The following is a 19432-nucleotide window of genomic DNA, read 5'->3' on the forward strand; positions in this document are numbered from 1 at the left end:
CTACCCGGCACCACCCCGGCACAGCACCGCCTCCCTCCGGGCGTCCTGAGGCCTCAAGGCAGAGTCGAAGCGAATCTGAACGACAGGGTCAGGCAGGGTGTTGTTAGCACCATCGTTTATTTCAAGAGGAGCACATCCCTGGAAAGAGGCACCCGCCGCTCCCGCCCTGCAGCACGGCGGCACAAAGCAGCCCCGCGGGGAGCGGGCGGCCGGCTCCAGCTGCGGGTCACCCCAAAGCACGGCCCCCACGAGAGCACAACACCTCCCCTGTCCTGGCACACAGGAGAACCCCTCCATCCCCTGGAGAAAGACAGAAGTGGGATGTGAGGCGTGCAGGAACCTTAACAAAAGCCATTCCCAAAGCACCAGAGCAGGCAGCACGAAATCCAGGCAGCCGACAAGGTCCGCATCCGGCGCCCAGTGCACGCGCGGCTCCAAGGCGGAGCGCAGCTTTCTGCTTCTGCAGAGCCCAGGTCCTGCAGAGCGCTCCTGCTCTCAGCTCTCCACCCCTCCCTCGTTTGCCTTTCCATAATGATTCCAGAACTCGCATCCCACACTTTAGCCAGCAGTTAGCCCAATTTAATACAACGCAGATCTACCTGGGAACAGAGGGGAAAAATTCACCCCTAAAGGCTACGGCCTTGCAGAGGATTTCATTTTCCTCGCCCCTCTGTGGTTCCCTCCCCTCCATTCATAAAAAAAATTTAAAAAATAAAATAAAAAGAGCAGAACAATCCTTCATGATAAGATTAAGGTCCTTGATGTGTGACTTTGTTTCAACATGCCCAAAAATTGGCGTGCTTTCTCCTGCATGAAGAGTTGGTCTCGAGTTCCACCGCAGGCCACCACTTTCCAAGCTCTGGTCATCTACGGAGGAAAGAGAAAGCAGGTGTAGAACACGGTCAAGGGAAGAGGAGGGGGCTGGGCACCCTACTCTTTATGTCCTAGTGGGACAAGCACCTGTTTTAAAACAGCATGTGAAAATAAATAAAACTACCTGCTACCCAATGGAAAATAAAAACCTCTAGCACGGGGACCACATTCAGCAGTTTCCCAGGTAAGCGCTCCGCTGCAGAACCACCCACGGACCCCTTGAGGGCTTTCCCTTGCTCGAGTTGAGACCAAAACCCCAAAGCACAACCCCACTGAGCTTCACCGTGGAGCCCAGAGGGACGAAAGGAATTCAAGACCAGCTTTGGGGTTTATTCCCAATCAGCTCAGTTCCTACAGGAGCTGCTCAGCCCCAGACCTTGAAGCGTTAGGCTGGTCAGAAAGCCCGTCTGTCCTCAGCAGTAATCGGTGCCTGGAGCTTCAGCACTGCCTGGCCTCCCAGCACGCAGGAAGAGCTGAAAATCAGGTGGGCCTCCGTCACTGTGTGTAAGAGGCGCTCCCGTGAGGTGCTTTGGCTTTCCTAGCCTCTGCAAACGCTCTGATAAATGCAGCCAGAAGAGGGACAGTGCCCTGAACTGGAAATATCCCCTCACGTGCGCTGCAAAGAGCCAGAGCTTGACGTGCAGTGCTTGCTAACAGTAACGCCCCACACAGCCACAGCACGGCTTCGGGGCTGATTTAGGTTCAGCCCACAGCTAAGTGGGAATAATAAATAACTGCCACTGCTGGCAGCACTAGGGTGGTACAATAAATCCCAAGAGCCCCGGAACGCCACGGGCAGCTCTGCTGTCTTCGGGCAATGGGATTTCACTGCACACCTGTACTCTGTCACCGCACAAGCTGCCTTACTGTCACCCTCAAGTCACTTGCAGAGCTTTATTTATATGGATCTATTAGCACTCCGAGCAGTGCGACCCTGCCTAGGACAGCAGGAGAAATGGAAGTGTTTAAGTAGGGTTTACTTTGAGAAGGGGAAGGAATTACTCTGGCTGAGGAGTACTTATTTGTCAGAAGAAAGCTTTCACAACAGACAGCTCTAATCCAGGGATGGATGCTGCGTTTAGCTGAAGACAGAGCCGAGGCCGTTCTGAAAAGACAACGCTGCACCTGAGCCCTTCCCAGGATCTGAAACCCGCCCCACACCAGCCCCCAGCTGCAGTTTCACCCCTCACCAGGGAAAACACGTACTTCCATCCTCATCCAAGCTACCAGAGAGCTCTCATGGCTTGGCCCAGGCAAACACCTGCAAAAATCATGCCCTTCTCATGTAAGACACCCTACCCAAACAAAGTGGGGATGCACCTCTGCACTCTGCCTGCAAGTACAGCAACTGATACCCTGGGGTTTTACAGAGGTCACAAGAAACCATTTATGCCCCACAGAGTCAAATACCCGTACGGGCACCAGCCCCTCAGCACAGGCGATGCTTGAGGGGCAAGAAAACACCATCCCCTGGAGCTCTGCAATGCCTCTGCTCAGGTAAACAGCAGGATAAACGCAGCCTATGCTGGCTGTGTCACACAGCCTTCACAACTCAGAAATACCCTAAAATCACAGGGGCGGAAAGTACCTTTTTGTTTAGCACTTATATAGCACCTCACAGAGCTGCTATGGTCAGAGAAACAAGAGATTAACCTGCTGCTGTCCACATGAGGAGCGCTCACTGGGAAGAGGAAGGTTTACTTCACTACTGGGTTCCTCATCTAAATTCCTGGACGGACTGGGACAGGATGCGGGTTCCCAGGAGGAAATCCAGGGCCAACCATGCTGCGTAGGCCACAGTTCTGATGAGCCACGGGGCTTTGAGGCCCAGCAGAAGGGCAGGCTTGCAGGGAGAGGGGAGGGAGCTGTAGCGTGACGCTACTGGTTCAGCATCCCCAAAGCTGGGTGCAAAGAGACCTGACAGCGCAGACGCCCACCCAAGAGCGCTCGGTGTTCCTCCTGAGCTTGGTCGCGAGGAGGGACAAGGGCTGCAGCACCAGCTCACCCGCTGACGGGCAGGAGAGGCTGCAGGGCTTACCGGTGCCGGCGGTCTGAAATGGCTTGGCATTTTCCTGTAGGACATTTTCTCCGACTGCACTTGCACGAAGGCTCTGTTGAGCAAGCCGCAGTCGTTCTTCCTGCTCGAGGAGGAAAGGTTCAGGGACCTCGACAGGAAATTCACAGGCTGCGAAGGGAGAGAAAACTGTATGAGGAAAGAAGTCAGCTTGCCCCAACAATGCTGCTGTTTGGCCTGGCCAAAAGGCCAGCTAACAAATCCACCACTTCATCCACGTGTCCAAAGGCAGGTGGCCGAGCCACCACTGCTTCACACGGGGTTCCTTTGGAGAGCTTACTAACCATGCCGGGCTTGCAGAGAAAGAAAAAACCACAAATGGCTATGATGCAAGAAACAAGCGGCTGTGCTCAAATACAGCCTTCGTCTTCTCCAGGCAGGAAGGTGCCTCTCCCCCCTACGGCCAGCCTCGGCAAGGGCAGCCTGAGGGCACGTAAGGCTTCTCCCATCTCACAGGCAGAAAAGCAGCGGGGCCGTGGTCAAACGAGAGGGAATTCGCACCTACTTCTGCAGGCAGTTTTTTCACCAGGATTTCTATTCACCTAGTGTCTTTCCCCTTCATGCTGTGATTCATTTCACCTACAGTCCCACACCATGCCTGGGCTCTGGACCTTGTAGACCCTATGTTAAGTTGCTACTGTCAGGAGAAAAAAATGAAAAGTCTTCCTGTTGCTTTCAGGGGCTAGAGGTCCCATGGTCACTAAAGTCAGCAAACAAAAGCATCAGCGGTGGTGGGAAGAAGCCTACAGCCAAGCCCAGGGAAGTGCTGGAAGAGCAGAATAAGTCCTCTGCTTCAGCAGCACTGAGACGCAGCGCAGCACAGATGCCTGGGAACACTCTCAGTAACAGCCTGATGCTACAGAACAGCTGCTGGTGGAAGAGGAGCAATCTGCTTCCTCCTTCCTCGCAACAGTGCTGCATCAAGGGTTCATCCTCTCCCTTGGCTACTCAATTTAGGGAGCCAAAGTGGCCAAGAGCAAGTGATCATCTTCCCCTTCTGATACTGGTCTGCAGGATCAGCTCACTAAACCAGACTCTTGAGACTCAAATGTATGTGGTGGGATGAGAATGGAGAGGGCCACAATATGTTTAGAGTTGTGGGCACGTGGCATGTCGGTGAAATGCTTGTGCTTTGGTATTGGAGAACACAGATTTATAACAGCCCCTCGCTTCCTCACCTACACGCAGAGCTTGACAGCAGCAAGAAGCAGAGCAGCAGGTTCTGCAGGCAGCCAAGCAAGGAGGAGAAATGGTACGGTACTGGTACCAAGCCCACCTTGCTGCCTTCTGGACAGTTCCTTCTAAAAACCCATCCTAACCTCTCGGGCGGGCACCCTCCCCCCACAGCTCTCCAGAAAGCTTGTGGAGGATCCTGAACAAGAATTACAGATCCAGCCAGCCCAGATCCCTAGCCAGAGATCCCCTGCTGAAACAGCTCAGTAGCCAAGGTCACCTCTCAGCCCCATTTCAGCCAGACCTCTCCCTGCTCTGCTCACAGCACCCCTCACCTGGGTTCTTTTGAAACAGATATTCTTGGGGAGGGCAGGCACGTTCTGTGTCATATCTTCATCCACAATATCCAGGGCCAGCGACTTCCGGACCTTCTTGATGGGACTCCTGCGCAGCTGGGGGACACAGAAACACACGCATCAGCACGAATCAACTCAGTGACCTCCCATCCTAAGGGCCAGGGTGCAGAGCAAGCCCACGTCACCCCACATCTGTGCTGTACCAGCACCTCAGGAAGATGTATTGCATCCTTCCCCACCACAGGGCACAGCAGCTTCTAGGGCTCTCCTCGCTGGCACCGAGAGACACTGATTTAGAAGGGAAAGCCCCTTCCAGCAGGAAGGGAAGGCCACACCACCTTTGGCAACCGAGCCAAGAGCCTTTGTGCACCAGTCCTCAGCTTCTGGGGAGCCCAGCTTGCCACAAATGCTTCACGAGTCTCTCCTGTACGTTAGGAGACAGCATCTCCTAGCACAGACATGAGTTCTGCATAAACCAGGCCACAGCTGGCAGTATTTTAAGCAGGTCTTAACTTCAGGCACATAAGCAGCCTCACTGACTAAAAGGTAGCAGCTACATGCTGAAAAGCTTTTTGGCATCAACAGTAGGATGAACTCAACCAGCAAAGACACCCCTCAACAGCACAGGACAGCCCGAAAGCAGATACTGGATGTTAAACCAGCTCACCCCTTGTTTTCTCTTCTGTTTCTCAGGCTTCACGTCGTCCTCTATGATCAGTTCGATGCCAGCCTCACTTCGGAGAACTTCTTTCAAGTCTTCTTCCAGGTGAGGAGTCTGGGGCTGGTGTGAGGAGGCACGAAGACAGAGCATAGGACAGTCAACATCTGCACACTGAGCAGACTTCCTAGTATTCCCTCCACAGACAATAGGGCCAGAGCAGCCCACGGGAGCTCCCAGTGGGAAGACAGACATTGCGAAGGATTTACTTCCCAGCAGGAAAAGACATGACGAGATTTCTGTTAGCCTAACAGATTTACAAGATCTCCATACACAGGAGAATGTCTGACCAGCTACATCCCAAATATGCCATCAAGAGACCAGCGGGCACTGAAGGTGTGGCATACTGAAGCTGCCAGCCCCCAGCACCTGTGTTAAGTCCATGTCAGAGACCCAGACACAAAGGCAGAGCATTTCTTGCTCTTCTCAAGGTCATCAGCAGCCAGCCACTGCAGCCTGACTCAAGGGCAGTTTTTGCTATTTTGGCAGCTCTGCAGAGGAGCTGGAAGTCCTGCTGCTACCCCACCACGCCATATTCGCGCTGACAAGGTCTCCTTCATCCCTCTCATCTCAGCCTGGCACTACCAGACCGTACCCTGTTACCGCACAGACAACAGCTGTGCCCACACCCCTTTTGTATTCACCACGTGTCCTGGGAGCAAAGCACCGCCAGCAGCGAGCCGCAGACCTGTCTGTGACGTACCAGAGGCCTTATTGGTCCGTATTTCTCCAGGGCATTTTTGAAAGGCGTGGGGGTGTGCGGAGTGTTGTCCACCACATACTTCTGATCTGGCGTGACAAACCTGGCAGCGGAAAATAGGGAAAAAAAAAAAGAAAAAGAGGATTAACATGGTATAAACCACTCAGTAAAGCCCATCCTTCCAAACCCTCTTATTACACGAGCCACCTGCAGAGCCTCACACAGTGACGGCAGAACCGTCTGCCTGGCTGGAGCATTCCTGGGGCATAAGCAGGGCAAACAGGCACCGAGGAGCCTTCAGTAGGGAAAATGTCCTTCAGAAGTACCAGCTATGCTGCTCCAGCACCCTTGTCAGAAAGCAGTACGACGCCTGTGACACAGGCATCGCAGAGCCCTGCAGTCCAGCACTACTCCGCAGCGCTTCTGCTGGCGGAGCTCCTCAGGGCCAGCTGGGGCTTGGTGCCCGTCACAGCTGGACCGGTGGAAGTCCCTGGGGCGCACCCACTTCGAGCAGCCAGGTCGTACCACCGGGATGTGGGAGCTGCTCCGGGTCATGCCAGGTTTGGAACCGCAGCCAGCACCTCCACACGCCAGTGTAGTGACGTGCAGAGACAAAAACACTCGCTGTGCAGGCCACCCTCCCTCACCTGGCTGGTACAACACTGATTTCAGGAAGTCCCCAGACCGCCCTGCCACTCTCTCGGTGCTGCCGGTACAAGTACCGTGGGAGGTACGCTTGATTTGGATCAAACTCGTGTGTGAGAAAGGACAATGTCCAGGTATCAGGGAACGGGTGAGGAGAAAGAAAGGACTTACGCTGAGTTTTTCTGGAGCAGAGGGGTCTTGTCCCTGTGCAGAGGGGTGGTGACAATCACCTTCTGACTGCACACAGGCGTGGAGGTCAGAGATGGGTTCTCCAGTTCTAGCGTATCCTGTTTGGTCCAAAAATTTAGGAACTGCACAGCACAGGAAAGAAAGAGTCGCACAGTCAGTCTCAAACTTCCTAACATGAAATCACCAGTCATTATCTTTACTTAAACAAAGCGGAAAGCCTGACAGAGGGACAACCCTCCCATACCAAGTGGCACTGGCAGATCTGTTCCAGAAGGAACCAGGACGACTCTTGTATGAGCCGGGACTTACTGTGGTACCGTCCTGTACGCGGGCACGTGCATGAGGGTGCCTCACACCTAGGAAGTTTATTCAGTTCCCAAGAGGGAAAAGCAGATACAACTCTGGGCAGCTACAAGGTGGAGGGAAGTCACTGCTTGCACTGGTCCAGATAATGCCAAGAGAAGTGGAGAAGGAAGGGTACTGCCTGCACACCAAACTTCTGCTCTGAGCTCAGGTCAGCAAACACAAGGTCAGTCCAAGTAACACAACAGTCTGTCGGCTGCATAAAAGCTGACAGGTTTTGTACTGAGCTGTCCTCAAGCTAAACTGAAAGAAAACCACTGACTGCCTCATCTCTGCTGGGATTTTATTTCGTGACAGCTAATAAATGACAGCTTTCCTCCCACAAGGAATGAGGTTTGTACCCAAAAACCTACTGCGAGAGAAGAGCTGTTTGTGTTACGTTCACTGATGGCTGGAGTTCAGTCTGAGAGACAGGAGATGCAGTTTGTCTTCTCGGATTGATTCCAGGCCTCTCGGCTTCTCGCTCTGCACAACTGCACATTTCAGGCCCTACTCTGATTTCCCTGTTCTTGCTGGCCCTGCATTCAAGGTCCACCTGAACTTGGGTGTCAGTGTCCTGCGGGGCTCTCCCATGTGCCACCAAGGGCTGCAGAAACAGCAGAAATACAACGGCTTAGCCAGCGAGTGGCGCAGGGAGATGGGTTCTGAACGACAGCAGCTGTGGGAGCTGCGCTGGGTGACTTATCCTGTTTTACAGGCAGAACTCCGTCACATCAATGCAGAAGTCAGGGTGTTTGAATGCCACAGCGCTCCAGCAAGGTGTTTTTTGGGAAACCATGCACGCATGTGTGCAGACATTGTAAGAACGATGGTAAAATGGAACCGTTCTGAGTTTGTTTTGCGACAAAGATAAGGCCCAGCAGCATTTTCCCAAGCACAGCAACTCAAAGACGTGCACCAGTATGCGCTGCCCAGCCCAGGTGGATGATTTAACTGGAAATACCCCGGGACAGCCACCCGCACTGTTGCCACACTGCCACCCCCCTGCCAGGGCAGTAATGCCCTGCACAGAGCAGCCCAGAGACAGAAGCACCACGCTGTCCCCTGCAGCAGGCAGGCGCGGATCTGCACAGTGCTGCTCCGTCCTTGCAGCGGCCCTGTCCATCGCTCAGGCCAGCAGGGCTTGCCCTGTGCTGCAAGTGCTCCTGCTGAGGCCAGCGCGGGCTGCTGCGCCCAGGGAAAGGGCAGCGCCGGAGACACGCGGTGCCAGCAGGCAGCTCTGCACCTTGCTTTACCAGGCAGGCGCACGCACCCCGTGCTCTGGCACTACCTCCTCCCAGGGAGGAGAATCACAAAGCTGGCAGAGCTGAGGGGAACACACAGCACTGAGGCAAGCAGATGAAGTACTGACACGCTTACTGGGTCACAAACAAGCCCACGCAGAGGAGCACGGGCTGGCCTGTGCCGTTGCTCCGTACCTGAGATGGAGAGAAGGGCAGCGTCTTGACAGGGGTGCTCTTGGGCGTCATGCTGTTGCAGGAGTCGAGGAAGGAGAGGCTGGTGCTGGGGGCGTTCTCCGTGACGGGGGAGAGGGAGATCTTCCTCTTCTTCTGCCTCTTCAGCACGGAGGGCGGCGTGCCAAAGCTCACCTCCGCGTGCGGGGAGATGGGGATGAGCTCCCCCTTGCTGCTCTTGCTCAGGTCGGAGATGGTGTGGCCGTCCAGGCGGTACTCGGTCACGTTGGGCAGGGACGGCGTTGGCTTGCTGGGCGTCTGCCTCACGGGGCTGTTGCTGCTGCTGCTGCTGCCAGCGGAGGGCTCCTCGGGCAGGTCAAACTGGGTCAGGTCGCACCACCCGTCTGGGTCCTGCACACGGAGGAAGCCCTCAGCAACCGCCCGGGGAGGAAGGCTGAGCAGCTGAGTGGTGCAGATGCAGAGACCAACCAGGAGGTGAAATAAGCAGGTGTGCGAGACCCCAGCAGCTTTTGCAAGGAGCCTGGCTAGAGGAGAGCCCAAGCCCTCCTCCCCTCTGCCGTCAGCACAGCTGAGAGCCAGGGCGGGGAACCGATCCGGCTGAAAGTCGTTGTTTGCACGGGGCAGGTTTTTCTATTTATGCTAGGCTGGTTTCTCAGCTCAGTTCACAGCACAGCTGCACTTACAGCTGCATCTGCGCACAGGGGACAGCCCAGAAGTGGCTAGGGACAGGGGCTGAATGGCACAACCGACACCAAACTACAGGCTTGGTCACAGCAATACCGTGCAGACAGGGCCCTGCTGCAAAGCACGCTGCTGGAACCAGATTAAAAATAGCCAGACCCCGTCACAGCTCAGCCCCATCAATACCCAAACTACCCTACAGGCAGGCCTCTAAGGACCCACAAATGGGCCATTAAGCCTCGGGCACAGTCTTTGATCTCCTTTACACCTGCAAAGTGAATCCTTCCCTGATAATCATCTCATAAACCCGGCTGCAGGGACACTGCCCTTTTATACATCACCAGAGCGTTTTGCTGCCATCGAGCTGAAGGCGGGCCTAAAGGAATCCACCCAGCCCTGCTCAGGACGCCCATGGCGACGAGCAAGGGGACGCAGTAAGTTCACTCAACGGGAACGTTGTGGAAATCAGGCCCTACCACAGCCCCCCTCCATTAGCCAGAGGAGCAAGGGTGTGTTACTTACAGATTCAATCATGTCCAGAGCTTCACTGAAGGCGGGCACAGACGTCGGGCACAAGTAGTTGGTAGCTTCGACAACCCACTTGTACGGTGACGGGACGCACGCCGGGTCCTCCTCAGGCACCATGTCATCTGGGGTCCCCTCGCCGTTGTGCTCTGCCAGGTCAGCAGCTGGCAGCTCCGAGGGCAGCTCCTGCACGCCCGTCACCTCCTCGTCGCTGACGTCCTCTTCCTTTATTTCAGAGACATCGACCGGCCAGTTGGGCAGGACGCTCTTCTCACAAACAAGAAAGAAAGCCCAGCCGTTAGCAGGAAGCGAGCAAACAAGGTCAAGGCCTGGGGACGAGAGCACAGATCCTGGGAGCCATTCATCTCCTCCTGCTTTCACACCAACCATTTGGCTCGTCTCACATCCCTGTTCTCCCTCAGCGCTCTGTCCCATACACCACCTGAAACAGGACTCTATCCGCCTTAATAAGCACAGAAGTGTTTAATTGAATATTCCTCTCAACAGCATCTCAGGGGGAAGTCAAATGAAGGCTGAGCAGGTAGCAGTAGTTCTGCATTTCCTACTTCCCGAGAGCCCACCTTTAAAAACTGCATGCTTTCTTCACACAAATAGTTATGTGTAATCCCGGCTCTCTGCTTTAGAGGAAGGGAACACAACCCCTCTTCTCCACGCCCCCCTCACTGCACTGTCTGGAGCAGCCTCTCCCACCAGCAACAGCGCAATGGAGCCAAAAAAAAAAAATCTTCAGCCTCTCCAACAGCCTTGACGCTGGGGGTGGCAAGATAACGACAGCACTAGCAGCCTGCCGTCCTCCGCTTGGATAACACGCTCGGGCACACGTTATACCTCTAGCTCCCGGAGGGAGAGATCTGTCAAGAGTCAGTGTCCTGGAGAAGGCTGGGGGAAGGCACGGACTCTACACAGACACCAGGCTGTGGTGAAGGCAGCTTTAGAGGCAGCGGAAGGGTGGCTGAACTGCTCTGACGCACATCAGCGGAGCTGAGGACAGACCCGAGTGCCCACGTGCTGCTGGAGTACCTGGCTCCCAGCTCTCGATCCACTTTGGCTCTCCTTGTCATCCACCTCCACCAGCAAGTACAGAGGCTTGGACTCCTTCGTTTCGTTGAGGAAGCCGCCCGTGTCCACCTTCCGCTTGATGGTGGAGTTCCAGTGATTCTTCACAGCATTGTCGGTCCTGCAAAGCGAGCAGAAGAAAACAAACCACCGTTAAGCACAGCTTTAAAGCACACCTAAGAGCTCTCGGGAGCTCCCCAGCCCCAGCCAGTGAGCCCAGCACGTGGATCTCCACCGGCCACCCAGCTGTGAAGGTACCAGTGAGCAAAGAGGTCCTACCTGCCAGGCAGCAGCTTGGCAATCTCAGCCCAGCGATTCCCCAGGACCTTGTGGGCCTCAAAGATGATGCGATCCTCCTCCTCTGTCCACGAGGACTTCTTCACCTCAGGGTTCAGGTGGTTGTGCCAGCGTTCCCGGCACTGCTTCCCTAACCGCCCTTTCAGGTGCTTGGCTATCAGAGTCCACTGTTTGGTGCCATATTTTTTAACCAGTTCAATTACCTTTGAAAAGAGCGGGAGGGAAATAAGGGAATGGAACAAAGGAGGGGAGGGTCAATACAGTCACCTTCAGGCTTTGCTTTTCACCTGTATGGGGACCGGGTAAGGGCAGACAGAGAAAGACCCCTTAGCAAAAAAGCTGGAGAGACCCAGCACTGATAGTCAGGTGAACACTTCTGTGAGCAAAATCTAGCCGTGTTTCTGAAGGAGGCTGTTTTCGTGCAGCCCCTTTGCCACACGGCACCTATGAACGCAGGCGACAGCTCACAGAGAACTGGGATGGAGACGGGCAGGTGCAGTGGGTGCAGAGCAAGCGTCAAGTCCCACACGCATGCTCCAAGGCTCCTCTGCCCTCCCTCCTCCCGAGACCTTGGCCGCGTGGAGGGAGTCCCCATCAGCTCCGCACTGCCTGCTGGGGACAGCGTGGCACAGCCCCCCTGTAACAGAAGGTGCCACCCTCGGGACATGCCAGGGCCCACAGCTACATGCTGTACATCGGGACGCACAGTGCAAGCTCCAGAGCAGAAATGGGCAATATTCACTTAAAAGCCATCCACTTTGCTACTTCCCCTTCACCTAGGGCTTTGTAACTTCTGCCTGAGGTTCACTGCAAATGTTTCTGGGAGGGGAACCTGTTCTGGTTGCCCTGAAATACATTCACACAACAGTCAGGGCAAATCGCTACCACATAACCTGCTGCCTGCAATGCCGAGCCTGCCAAAATCTCACAGAGGAGGCCAGACGGCTCTAAAGGGGCATTTTCACCCTGCCCAGCTGAGCTTAGCTGAGAGGTGCTGGTAGCAGGCGGCTCACGGATCACACCCGCAGGGTTCGTAACTAACCCTGCTGCAGACTGACTGTCCGGAGCAGACAAACAGGCCAAAGATACCGAGATGCGGCACTGTCCAAGGAGCTGGAGAGGCTGCAGAGAAAAGCTCTAGGCTGTTTCAGGTTGAGCAGGAGAAAGCTGGAGCCCAGCCCTGCCACGATGGTAGGGGGGCATCAAGAATAAGTTGCGTGGCAGCTGGGACACGACAGGGCAAGGGGAGAGCAGGCAGCAGCTGCTCTGCTGTCGGAAGGTGGGAGGGCATCGTGATAAGCTTCCTCAAGAAGCGTTTGATGTAACACGTGGATAGGAAGCCCGGGCTGCAGAAGCGACCACAACAGCCTGTAGCAGGAGCAAAACAGAAAGAAATGGGAGAGCAGAAGCATTGCAGGAAAACTGATAAACTAGGAAATCTTGCATCTGGAAGCACATGACTAGGAATTATTTTCAAATTTTCTTAGGCACATAAAGACGATGTGTGTCTAAGCTAGCCACTCCCGGTTCACTCCCAAATCAGCAGGGAGGAACACTCAGAAGTCACAATTCACCTGGCCCGTATCAGAGATCCACTTTAGGCTGTCTACTGTGGCACACAAAAAGCCAGTTTTATTGTCTCTCAGGCCCAACATGGCCAGGTCAGGCAGAAATCTACCAGCAGCCGGATGAATTAATTCCCTTTTCTGCTCTCTCCCTTGCCAGCCTACTACAGCAGCAGTGTGAAACAGAGAGCGCTTAGGAGGAGCCTCTTCACTCAGAGGGCGGTGAGGCCCTGGCACAGGCTGCCCAGAGAAGCTGTGGGTGCCCCACCCCTGGGGGTGTTCAAGGCCAGGCTGGTGGGGCCGTGGCCAACCTGATGCAGCGGGTGGTGTCCCTGCCCACGGCAGGGGGTTGGAGTTAGATGATCTCTGAGGTCCCTTCCAACCCGAGCCATTCTAAGATTTAGCTGAAGAGGCCTAGAGCTGCTTCTGCTCATCACGGCCACAGCTGCGTTAGGCTGCTCAGAACAGCTCAGAGTACTGCTCCTGTGGGTACCACCACTGGGAGAACCGCCCACTGTTTTCAAGGAAGACTTGCGGGTCTGACACCTCCACTCTCTCCACGGAGGGTCCCAGCTCAGACCCTGTCCTTCCTGGACTTACCTTTTGGTCCTCCTCTTTGGTCCAAGGGCCCTTAACCAAGTCTGGATTCAACACCCTCAGCCACCGGTACTGGCACTGCTGGTCGCTGCGGTTCTGGGGAAAGGAATCAGAGTAGCCATGCATCAGACTGGAGGCTCCGCAAGCCCCTGTAACAGCATTCCCCACACACACAGCCTGCCCCCTGGAAAACCTGCAGATGCACAGAGAACGCATACTATGACTAGGGCACTAGGCATGGAAGACAGGGACAGGAACCTCAGTTTCTCGTCCCAGCTCCAACAGACGTGCCCTTGAAAGTCCTCTAAGCAAGAAATGTCTCCCTGCCCTGAAGGAGCACCGATTTCTTTGACAGTAGCAGCCGCAGCACAGAGTCCCACTGCAAAAGGCATTGCACACAGAGAACCAGCGCCCTGAGCACAAGAAACAACATGCAAACACTACGATTCCCAACCGGGCAAGGGGTCACTTACAGGAAAGTGACTGGCCAGGAACTTCCAGTCATTCTGCCCATAATGTCTTACTAACATCTTCAGCTGCTCATCCTGCAAAGAACAAAGACATCCACTTTCACATACACTGAGGCAAAACATGCCACAGGCACTCCTGGGCTGACAGCATCAAGAACAATCTCGGTATTTTTAACTGTCAAGGTGTGTACGTCTGCATTACGGGGAGGAACATGGCTCTCACTGTCCTCTCGCAGCACCTTGGTGCATGGAGCCCAGCTGTTTGGTTCAGGGCTCTGAACGAGGGTGTGCACAACAAGAGCTGAGCACAAAACATGAGCTCAGTCGCTGTGGCCACACCCAGGCCCACCTCATCTCCATCCCAGGGCAGTTTGGCTCAAACTACATGGCCAGGGCTTATCCAGCCCCGGTACGCCCCTGACCAGGCAGCCCATCTCCCAACTCAAGACACCGTTTTTGCCTGGCCAAGAAAACCAACCGTTGGAAGTGCATCACCACTGGCCAGACAGCCTACTGCTTTCCTGCGCTGAGAGTCTCTACATTTTCTCTCTCGTACACCCTGTCACAGCCCAGGTTTGCCTACTCTTACCGCTCACACAAAGCCTGCTACAGGCTTCCTTCCCTGTGTGTTCTGGCTGGGCAAAGGTAAGAAATAATTCCCTGTCCAACAGGAGCCTAAGGCTTTGATCTCTGCACAAAGACCACTCTCACACATGTTCAGCCTCCAAAGGAGATAGAACATTCTGTAGTTTTCACACAAAACACAAGGATTATGGAGGAAGTGGGAGGAGGGCAGAAAACACCCCAAACAGTTTCAGGCTTTCAGCCAGAACAACTAAGCCACGACCCTAACAGTCTCAACATTCCCTGCTTTAGCTGCAGAAAAGGGAGGGCACGTCCACTGTGTGAGTCAGCTCGCTGAAGACCTCGGCCATCCTCCAGGGCCCCACTAGAGAGCTACAGGCAGCAGACGCCTCGCTCAAGGCTGAGGTGTGGAAGCAGTGAGAGCCCTTGCTCTCCAGGCTGTACTTCAAACTCACCTGAGCTTCTTCTCACTAAGACCTCAGGCACACAGCCTTCTCCAGCAGCGAGACAACGCGAGCTGGGGCTGCAGCCAGCGGGTGAGGACTGGGCTGGAGGAGTACAGCTGCAGGAGCCATGCCAGCAGCCTGCCCCAAACACCTGCCCTCGGCGAGCGCCAGGCTCTCACTCACCTCTTCTTGCGTCCACTTGACTTTGCACCTGCCGTCCCGCTGCTCCGGCACGTCCGAGTCGGTGTCCTGGCAGTGCAGCTCATCTTGGTCCTCGCTGCCAAAACAAACAGGGCGCTGCTCAGAGAACCGCAGCGGACGGAGCGGCCACAGCACGCAGAGCCCCAGACCCCCTTCCAGACCCCCCCCCGAGCCGAGCCCTGTCACCTCAGGCCTTCCCCAGGCGGCGGAGGGGACCCTGCAGACCCCAGCCCGCGCTTTGCCACTCACCAAGGAGGCGGGGGGGGCTTCTCCCAGCCCCTGTCCCTGCGTGAGGGCCGTGCCCAGGGGCTGGCACCGCTCCGCTCCTGGGGGGGGGGGGGGGGGGCAGCAGCAGGCAGCCGCTGTCACCGTGCTGCCAACAGGGGGGCAAAACCCGGGCCCAGATCCCCTCTTTACCTCACATTTGCCCCTCATCCCCCCCATTTACCTCACATTCCCCCCATTTACCTCACATCCCCCCACCCCCCCTCATCCCCCCCCATCCCCCCCATTCCCCCTCACCCAGCTCCCCCCCCCCCCCCAATTCCCCCTCATAGACCCACGCCAGCGCCGCCGAGGGACCCCGGGCGGGCGGGGGGGGGCCCGGTCCCTCTGTCCGTCGGCGGCTCCGTCCGCCCGTCCATCCGCCCGTGCCAGCAGCGGCAGGCCGCTCCCCGAGCCCGGCGGGAAGGCGGCCCCCACAGGGACACGGGGCGGGGGGGCAAGGACAGGGACACGGCGGGGGGGCACCACTCACCCGCGGCTGCGGCGCGCCATGGCGGGCTCGGGCCGGGCCCGGCGGCTCTCGGTTTTTACTTTTTTTTTTTTTCTCTCTCCCCTTTTTCCCTCTTTTTTTTTTTTTTTTTTCCTATCTCGCGCCAACGGCGGCCCCCCCCCGCGCGGGGCCGGGCCGCGCCTGCGCGCCGCCGCCTCACAAAGAGGCGCGCGCGGGAGGGCGCCCCCCGCCCCCCCCCCCCCCCCCCCCACGCGTGTCCGCGCCCCCGGGCGGGCAGAAACCGAACGGCACCCGCTGGGGGGGGTTAATTAATTAATTAATTAATTAATTAATTAGCAGGGGTATAAAATCGTTAGAGGCGAGGGCGGCAGGCCCGGATCGAGGGAGGCTGCGCTGAAGGCAAGTGGCGCTTTGTATTTCCCGGGCGTTTTCTCCGCGGCGGGTTGCCGGCAGTGCTTGCGGGCGGAGGGCTTTAGCCGCTCGGAGGCGGCTTCTTCTCTAGGCTGACCTCCTTAAAGCCAATTCGGGCGCTTTCCGCCTCAGTTTTTAAAGCGGCTGGTGCAGAGGGTGACTTCTGACCGCCTCCGTCCCCTCAGCGGGTGGCGCGGTCACGCAGCGCCCTGCGCCCTGCCGGGGGGCTCAGCGCTGCCCTGGCCCCACAAAGTGCCCTTCGCCCCCGGCCCAGCACCTCCAGCGCATGGGGAGGCTTACGGAGGCCCCTCCACCCGAGAAAAGGCCGCTAAGAGCAGCGCCACACAGGCTGAAGCTGCTAAAAAGCAGCTCTGGGGGTGCTTCCCCCAACCCCAGCCCGGTGAGGAGGAGGACATAGGGCCAGGGTGAGCCGCTCCCCCATGGCTGACACAGTTACGGACCCGATAAACGGGCTGTGGTGCGGTGGTGTCACACCACGAGGTAAGGACAGGCCGGGTGCCCACCTGCCCCGACCCACCACAGCCGCTCAGTGGGACCAGGGGATGGGTTTGGCAGTGGGAGCAGTGACGCAGCCCCACGGCTGTCCTGCAGCTCCCTAGCGAACACGAACGCTTTATTCTAACAGCGACACCCGGCACCGGCGGGACGCCGCACCATGCTGTCCACCAAGAGGCGCAGCGCCAGCATCCTGACCGTAAAGGAAATCCTGGAAAATGGGTTTGTGGCGGCGGCCCCCGGCTGTACCCACTCTTCTCCTGTCCGCAGTTACTACGCGGACTCCGGCACTGCCTCAAGACCAAGCACCTGGGAGCTTCTGGTGGACTTGGAGAGCGTGACAAAAGGCAGCTCTCTGTGTGTCCTGAAGCAGCCAGAGGTGCTGGGCAGCTGCGTGAAGGCCGAGCTGCAGAGCCTGACCCAGGGTAGCTCCGATATCAGCCTCGTCTGCTTCTGCAAGACTCCCTACGGCCACGCTGCCTCCGAACTCTCTGGGCTGCCTAGCCAAGCTGGCTGCCTGATGGATGTGGCATCACGCAACACTTCCACACCATGCAAGAAAGAAAAGCACCCCAAGCTGCTGGAGAGCCTGCTTTCCAAGAGCAATGAGCACCTGAGCGACTTCCCAACCCCTGGGAAGCCTCCAGGACCCCGATGGGAGATCTCAGAAATAAAAGCCCCCCTGGATGCCAGCCTGTCCCTTGACACAAGCACCGAGGAGCTGAGGTTGCTGGGGTGCTCCAAGCCGGACACGCCATCCCTGGAGACCTCCGTCGTCATTCCTCTGACCTGGCCCTGCACCTTCAAGAGGCACCCTGCTCTGCCCCACGGGTCTGCCACCCACGAGGCCCAGCTGAGCGATCTCGAGCCCGTCTCTGCGTTTGCGCACCAAGCCCTGTGCTGCTGCTGCTGCCAAAGCTCCAGACCCGAGACGCTGCCGTGAGCTGCCCCACCGGCAGCTCCAGTGAGTTCTGCGGGATGTGGGCAGCTCGTGCTGGACAACGGGAGCCACATGGCTGGGGCCGGCTTGCTGGTGAGGCACCGAGGTGAAGCTCGGCATCCCCCAGCTGGAGCCAGATTTTAGGGGAAAGGGCTGGGGGCGCTACCAGGTGGCAGCACCTTACGAGCTGCTGTTGCCGGTACTCAGCCTGACTCCCCGTTCCTCCCCTACGGTTGTTTTTTGTATTAACGCAATAAAGATTTAAGTTTCCTCCTCCGCGTGGTCTCTGTCTCTCTGTGCCCGGCGAGCTCCGCCTGCCCGCCGAGCCTCGCACCGAGCGCACCCAGACCCCCTCCGACCCTCGCCCCCAGCCCGCGGGGCTTATCCCGGGGCAGGCCGAGGGCCCTGGGCCCGGCTCCATCGCTTCCTCCTTCCCCCAGCGGGCCGCGGCCCGGCCGCTTCCCTCCCCGCCCCAAGGCCGGGCCCGGCGGCCGAGGAGGGGCGCGGCGCCCACAAAATGGCCGGGCCCGGGGCCGAGCCCTCCCGCCCGCCCCCGCCGTTACCTGGCTGCCGGGCCCGGGGGCGGCCGGACAAGGAGGGGAGCGGCGGCCGGGGCCCGGCCCCGCAGCCCGGCCCGGGGCCGGCCGCTGCCCGCGGGGAGCTCGGGCGGGGGAGGCGGCGGCGGGGCTGGGGATCCCTCTTCTGGCACGCGGGGAGAAGCACAGCCCGGCGAGCCCGGAGCTGCTGTGCCCGCGCTCGGTCGCTTCCACGTCCCCGGGGAAGAAGCGCACCCATCGCCCCCCTCCCAAAGGTGTTCTTGCCCCCACCTTACACGTCCACTTCTTTCTTTTTTTTCCCTTCTCCGCTAGCTGCTTACAGGAGACCTGGAGAATTTCTTGTCAAAACCAGCTTTCCGGGGCATTTAGAGGTTGCTGAAGAAAACAATATACAGTCTCTTCTTCTTCCTTCTTCTTTCAGGGATAAATTAAAGGTGAAGTGATAAAACAGTCCATGAGAGAATACAGGAAAAAGGGGAAAGTAACTTGCACCCAACTTCTCTGAAGTGCAGCGATAATTTCATTAATATGTTAAGCCTGTGGCGAGCTGGGTGCCTAACTCACCCTTGGCCCAACTTCACTTCTTGACAGCCTTCACCTGTTTAAACTCCTTCAAAATTCTGTCACTCAGCAAGGAGTCATATTTTCATGAGCAAAGCAAGCACTTCTGTTTTCAGAATAACAGTTTAAACACCTCCAGAGGGCCAAAGGGACGGTTTTGAAAGAGAGAAGGCTGCTCGCTATTGCCTCTGCACATATTTCACCCTAGAGGTTTTGGCCCCCCAAAAAAACCTTCATTCACTGAAAAATGCTGTTCTTCTACTTCACTGTTAGAACAGCACAACAAACAGTAAACAGGGAGCTGCTTGTCTTCTCTGGCTGCTCAGATGACTTTTTTCTAAAAAAACATGTTACGACATCAGGAACAGGTGACAAAACAACTCTGAAAAGGGACACGGAGAGAGAATGTATTTACAGTTTGAAGTCTAAACACCAAAGAACAGTACAAACCAGATCTATAATTAGCAAGAAGATCACACAGTTGTTTGGTTCAACTGCAGTCTGTGCCGGTTGACTGGTTGGTATTGATACTGTAGGGGAAAGATAAAGCTTATTATGTAAATCTGTAGCTGGAATGTACGAAGTGCTGCTGTGTGTGAAAAGCACAACCATGTCACTAAAGAAAAATAAATGAAAGAGGAAGAAATGAAAAATTTCAAACATGCTGTTTTGACAAAGGAATGTCTGCAAAGTATGCAGAGATACAACCACTTCTGTCAATATTACATTGGCACATCTCATTAATGACTGAGTAGATGCTT

The 19432-nt window shown here is 56.5% G+C and overlaps 2 protein-coding genes across 4 annotated transcripts; one reads left to right on the forward strand and one right to left on the reverse strand.

Moving 5' to 3' along the window:
* Positions 1-98: 98 nt before the first annotated feature.
* Positions 99-15849, reverse strand: MYBL2 (MYB proto-oncogene like 2). 2 transcript variants are annotated; one of them, XM_066978123.1, is made up of 14 exons: positions 15708-15849; positions 14933-15026; positions 13722-13793; positions 13252-13344; positions 11069-11289; positions 10754-10910; positions 9710-9979; positions 8510-8896; positions 6711-6850; positions 5898-5997; positions 5144-5257; positions 4456-4572; positions 2912-3058; positions 99-867 (listed from the first exon to the last, which is right to left on the reverse strand). In XM_066978123.1, exons 1-14 carry the CDS (start codon positions 15725-15727, stop codon positions 739-741), a joined length of 2061 nt encoding a protein of 686 aa, XP_066834224.1. In that variant the 5' UTR covers positions 15728-15849; the 3' UTR covers positions 99-738. The 2 variants fall into 2 exon arrangements, with proteins under 2 accessions (XP_066834224.1, XP_066834223.1); XM_066978122.1 differs by lacking the exon at positions 13722-13793 and having other exon boundaries at positions 15708-15848.
* A 71-nt stretch (positions 15850-15920) lies between these two features.
* On the forward strand, positions 15921-17829 carry LOC125180187 (uncharacterized). Of its 2 annotated transcripts, none has more exons than XM_048049087.2 (2): positions 15921-16085; positions 16744-17829. In XM_048049087.2, exon 2 carries the CDS (start codon positions 16774-16776, stop codon positions 17554-17556), a length of 783 nt encoding a protein of 260 aa, XP_047905044.2. In that variant the 5' UTR covers positions 15921-16085; positions 16744-16773; the 3' UTR covers positions 17557-17829. The 2 variants fall into 2 exon arrangements, with proteins under 2 accessions (XP_047905044.2, XP_047905045.2); XM_048049088.2 differs by lacking the exon at positions 15921-16085 and adding an exon at positions 16102-16598.
* The last annotated feature ends 1603 nt before the right edge of the window (positions 17830-19432 follow it).

The sequence above is a fragment of the Anser cygnoides genome, chromosome 16 (assembly GCF_040182565.1).
Source record: "Anser cygnoides isolate HZ-2024a breed goose chromosome 16, Taihu_goose_T2T_genome, whole genome shotgun sequence".
Lineage (NCBI taxonomy): Eukaryota > Metazoa > Chordata > Aves > Anseriformes > Anatidae > Anser > Anser cygnoides.

Excerpts from the sequence above, each read along its gene's own strand:
- LOC125180187 (XM_048049087.2), top strand. The coding sequence starts at position 16,774 with ATGCTGTCCACCAAGAGGCGCAGCGCCAGCATCCTGACCGTAAAGGAA.
- MYBL2 (XM_066978123.1), bottom strand. The coding sequence starts at position 15,727 with ATGGCGCGCCGCAGCCGCGG. Across the intron at positions 13,794-14,932 it reads TCAAGTGGACGCAAGAAGAG|GATGAGCAGCTGAAGATGTT; the intron begins GTGAGTGAGAGC and ends TGTTCTTTGCAG. Across the intron at positions 10,911-11,068 it reads GCCAAGCTGCTGCCTGGCAG|GACCGACAATGCTGTGAAGA; the intron begins GTAGGACCTCTT and ends CTCGCTTTGCAG.